Consider the following 4,784-nt stretch of genomic DNA (forward strand, 5'->3'; position numbering starts at 1 on the left):
GTCTATACTGATTACAATATTGTATAACTGTAATAATTCAACTGTAAACCTAAATTTTTTCAGCCAATTCTGAAAAAGATGCATCTTAGCTCAGAAAATTGTTATTGAATATGTCAATGCTGTTGTAATGAAATGTTTCTTCTAAGTATGTGGTTATTAAATAAATAATTAACAACAACAACAAAAAAATAGTGAACCAAAATTAAAGATGGTTCTTCTAAAAGTCAGTTACAAAAGTTCAAACCCAAGCAAAATTAAGTCAGGCTAGAGTAACAATGGTCTAGTTGTGCACTCCCCAGAAGCACACCCAGTGTGGTGGCACCTGCAATAGTGAACCAAAATTAAAGATGGTTCTTCTAAAAGTCAGTTACAAAAGTTCAAACCCAAGCAAAATTAAGTCAGGCTAGAGTAACAATGGTCTAGTTGTGCACTCCCCAGAAGCACACCCAGTGTGGTGGCACCTGCCTTTAATCCCAGCACTCAGAAGGCAGAGGCAGGCAGATCTATGTGAGTTCAAGGCCAGCCTGGGGCTACAGGGAAACCCTGTTTCAAAAAGACAAAAAAATTAAAATAAAATAAAATAATAAAATAAAACAAAAAAACCAGCAGTACTACCTCTGGCCCTGGTAGAGCTATCCTCAACTTCTTCCTCCCCCATCTCCCTGCTTTGGTTCCTTGAACTAGAATTAGTCTTTGAGAAAAGAACAGCATTTTCTTTGAAAATTTAACAAGGAAATTGTTTAGCACTGACCTTTGCTGCTACTTAGTTACTAGTCTAACAACCACTGTCATTTCTGCTCTTCTTTCCTCACAGTTTCTTCTTCCTGAGCTTAAATTTAAATTTCTATTCATCAGTCCCAAAATGTGCAGGACTTTTGTGATTTCCCTCTGGTGAGGGAACAAACTGCATGGTTTCTGATTATTCTGCTCTAAATGCTGTCCAGTTTCTGTCTCCATTACAATCCACACCTATGACAGCCAAACATGAAGGCAATCTGTCAAGCTGTGTTTGATCATATTTTATCCAATTCTACTTAAGCCATTAATAATGGGGAGGAAAATGATGTTTAAATTGGTATAATGTAGGGGCTGGAGAAATGGCTAAGTGGGTGAAGACACAGCTGACAACCTAAAGTTGAACCCCAGGATCCACGTGGTGGAAGGAGAGAACTGATTCTCACAAGTTGTCCCATGACTGCTACACATGTTCTGTGGCACACGTGTGGCAACACATACATGCTCATACACAAATAAATGTAATAAATGAATAAATAAATTGGTATATTTAGGTATTTAGCAGCAATAAGTGCATCAATGATAATCAACTAAATATGATGGCTAATGATGATGGCAACAAAACCAGTAAAAGAACATCATATAAAATGCCTTGTTGGACTGTCTGGTGTCTATCAAGAACCCACCTAATAGTGTTGGCAGAACAAATTAGTTAACTGATAATGGAGATAATCTAGGAAATACTAAGCTTTAATTCAGTACTTTGGTTTTGGACATTTACCTTTTGACTATGTAATAATATTCAGTAGTTATAAATGGGAACAAGTTTACCATATTTAGTAAGATAGACTCATGGGCATCTTTTAAGAAGGTACTCATAAATCATTTTACCTGCTCTTCTATCATTTCTTTCAACATCAATACAAAACACAGGAATTCTCTCCTTTTTCTCCTTCCTTTCAGAAGAGGGATCCTCAAAAAAGTCTACATATGGAATGCTAATTTTCCATGCAGCAAGGTTTCGAGGAGTATTAGGTGTGCTCACAGCTTCTACTGGGGAATCATCTTCCATTACAACAATACCTTCTTCAATCTGGAAAAACATTATCAGGAAGAATTTACTATTTCTAGTACCTTTAGAAATACAGCATTTGAGATATAATTATAAAGTAATATACTCTGCAGGGCATGGTGTCGCACGCCTTTAGTCCCAGCATTCCAGAGGCAGAGGCAGGGAGATCTCTTTGAGTTCAAGCCAGCCTGGTCTACATAGTGAGTTCCAGGCCAGCTGGGGCTACAGGGAGACCATCTCAAAAAGCCCCCTCCCCCAAAATAAAGTAATATACTCACATTAATTTGATTCTTTAAAAAAAATTGGGAAATTAGTTGATACAGAATTTTATCTTTGGCTGTGAACCTGAACCTTTAGCAGCTGTGCCATCTCTCTAGCCCATGATACAGAATTTACTAATGAGAAAGTTAAGAAGTTAAAGCTAACACGTTACTACATCAACTCCATGTTTGGTTATATCACCTATAAATGAAAGCATAAAAGAAAATAGAGAATAGACATTTCCGAGATTATGAAAAATCCAAACAGTAAGAAATAAAAACGAACATATTTATACATACATGTATACACCATGTATATAGAAACACACATACCAATAAGTATTTTTTTAAATGTAGGGACTGGGGAGCTGGCTCAATCTGTAAAGTGCTTGCCACATAAGCACAAGGATCTGAGTTCAGATCTCCTGTACCCATGCAAGAAAAGTATGGCATCACTTGCATCTGTCATCTCAGCCTGGGGAGGTGAGGACTTGGAGATCCTTGGAGCTCACTGGCCAGCCAGACTAGACAAACTGATAACCTCTGGTTGCAGTGAGAAGCCTTACAAAAAAAAAGAAGGTGGAAGCGGGATGCAGTGGAGCACACTTTTAATCCCAGTACTCGAGAGGCACAGGCAGGCAGATCTCTTTGAGATCTGTGAGATCAAGGCTAGCCTGGCCTACATAGTGAGTTCTAGGCCAGCTGGGGCTACAGGAAGACCCTGCCTCAAAAAGACAAAAAAAAAAAAAAAAAAAAAAAAAATGTGGAAGATGACTCAAGATGCCCGACATCAACCTCTGGCTTTGTACTTATATGCATACACTCAAAGGAGCATGTACAGACGCTGCACGTACAATACACACACATAAACATACACGCACACACACAATTTTTTTAAAAGGTGGAAGGTGCCTGAGGAATGACATCTGAGTTTATCCTCGTGATCCAACATGCACATGTACATACACATGTACCTGCATACACATAAATATGCATATACAGACACAGACACACACAGACACACAGACCACACACACACAAATGGTAAGTTGACTACTAGAAGTATCTGAGTCTGTCTTAATAAGTAATAACTCTGGGAAATTAGAAACAAACAAATTGGTTAAATACAATGAAACTACAAACTGATGAACACATGAGCACTATAAAGGAAGTCTGGAGTAAAAAGATGAAGGACAGGGAAAATAGCAGACCCCACACTACATGTTATAGATACTAGTCTGAAATTATATACATATCAAATTGAAATGCTTTTGAATTGAGGAATTTCACTTACAAAGTCATCTTCACCTTCAGCCAAACCATAATTAGGTAGCATAGCTCCCTCCATTGTGGTACTCTTGAATACTCCTTTAATCTTGCTGCCTATTCTGCTGATTCCAAATGATTCTCCTCTTTTCTGCGTGCTTCTAGATATTAAACAAAAATGTATCAAGTACATAGCAAATAATCAACAACTACTGCACTATAAACAATATCAAAGAAAAATCATTTTTAAAATGGTTAAGTTGGATGTAGAGCTAATAACTTCAGTTTTCAGTCACAAATTAAATCTCAACATTTCAGAAGCCAAAAATGACAGAACATTCAAAGTTTAAATTTATAGTATATAAACAAGACAAAATTTGCTAATAAACATCTGGAATGTAGCTACTGCTAACCTCAAAACATTAAACTGAAATTGTTGAGAGATGACAGCCCCTAGTGGTGCACACTTGTTACTGATACACTAATTTTTTTATTTTTTTGATTTAGCAGTTTAGTTTTGCACACATGAACCTTGTTAGGTTTGTGGCTAAAAAACCTACATATACTTAGAAAAATTTGAGGTTTTTTTTTTATTTATTTCATAACCACATGATTACGATATGTGTTAGGATCAACAGTCAAAGCATGTACAGGTATGAAATTATCAAACAATTTTTAAAAAACTGAACATCTACTTAGAATAACTGAATAGCTAAAATTAGAATACAACATAGTGATATAAAACTATGATCTTCTGGGGCTGGAGAGATGGCTCAGCGGTTAAGAACACTGGTTGTTCTTGCAGAAGACCTGGGTTTGAATCCCAGCACCCACATAGCAGCTAACTAACTGTCCATAACTCTAGTCCCAGGGGGTCCAACAGCCTCTTCTGACCTCCATGGGCATGGCACAACATGGGTGCACTTACCTACATCCAGGCAATACACACATACACATAAAATAAAAATAATAATTTTTTAAAAGTTTAAAAAAAAAAAACTATGAACTCATTACATTTTCAGATTAAACTTAATGAAAAATATTTAGCTTCCACAACAAATGCTCAAATAAATTCAATTTTATTATATATTCCAAAGGGAATGAGAAATAAAACAAATGTATCTGTCTTTGAAGTAATAAAAAGAAAAGTAAGTCAGGTGTGGTGGCACACACCTTTAATCCCAGCACTTGGGAGGCAGACACAGGAGGATCTCTTGGGAGACAGAGGCCAGTCTGGTCTACATAGTGAGTTCTAGGTCAGCTGAGGCTACAGGGAGACCCAGTCTCAAAAAGACCAAAAATAAATAATAAATAATAAATAAATAAATAAATAAATAAATTTTAGACCATGTTATCCCTGATGATAGAATTGTGCCCACAGATGAACATAAAAAATATTAACAAAATGCTAAAATCTCAAGAACCTAATAGACTGTTCCAGTCTCTAGGAT

At 36.5% G+C, this 4,784-nt stretch overlaps 1 protein-coding gene across 5 annotated transcripts in view; it reads right to left on the reverse strand.

Annotated features, from left to right (window-relative positions):
* Snx14 (sorting nexin 14) overlaps positions 1–4,784 on the reverse strand; it is an 84,142-nt gene that overhangs the window by 23,852 nt on the left and 55,506 nt on the right. For all 5 annotated transcript variants that reach the window (XM_017797517.2, XM_029562308.1, XM_029562306.1 and 2 more), the window contains 2 exons: positions 3,362–3,494; positions 1,627–1,828 (listed from right to left, as the gene is read on the reverse strand). In XM_017797517.2, coding sequence (XP_017653006.1) covers positions 1,627–1,828; positions 3,362–3,494 — 335 coding nt within the window. The remainder of the gene's footprint in view (positions 1–1,626; positions 1,829–3,361; positions 3,495–4,784) is intronic.

This window comes from Nannospalax galili, unplaced genomic scaffold, assembly GCF_000622305.1.
Source record: "Nannospalax galili isolate Female #2095 unplaced genomic scaffold, S.galili_v1.0 scaffold195, whole genome shotgun sequence".
NCBI classification, from domain to species: Eukaryota; Metazoa; Chordata; class Mammalia; order Rodentia; family Spalacidae; genus Nannospalax; species Nannospalax galili.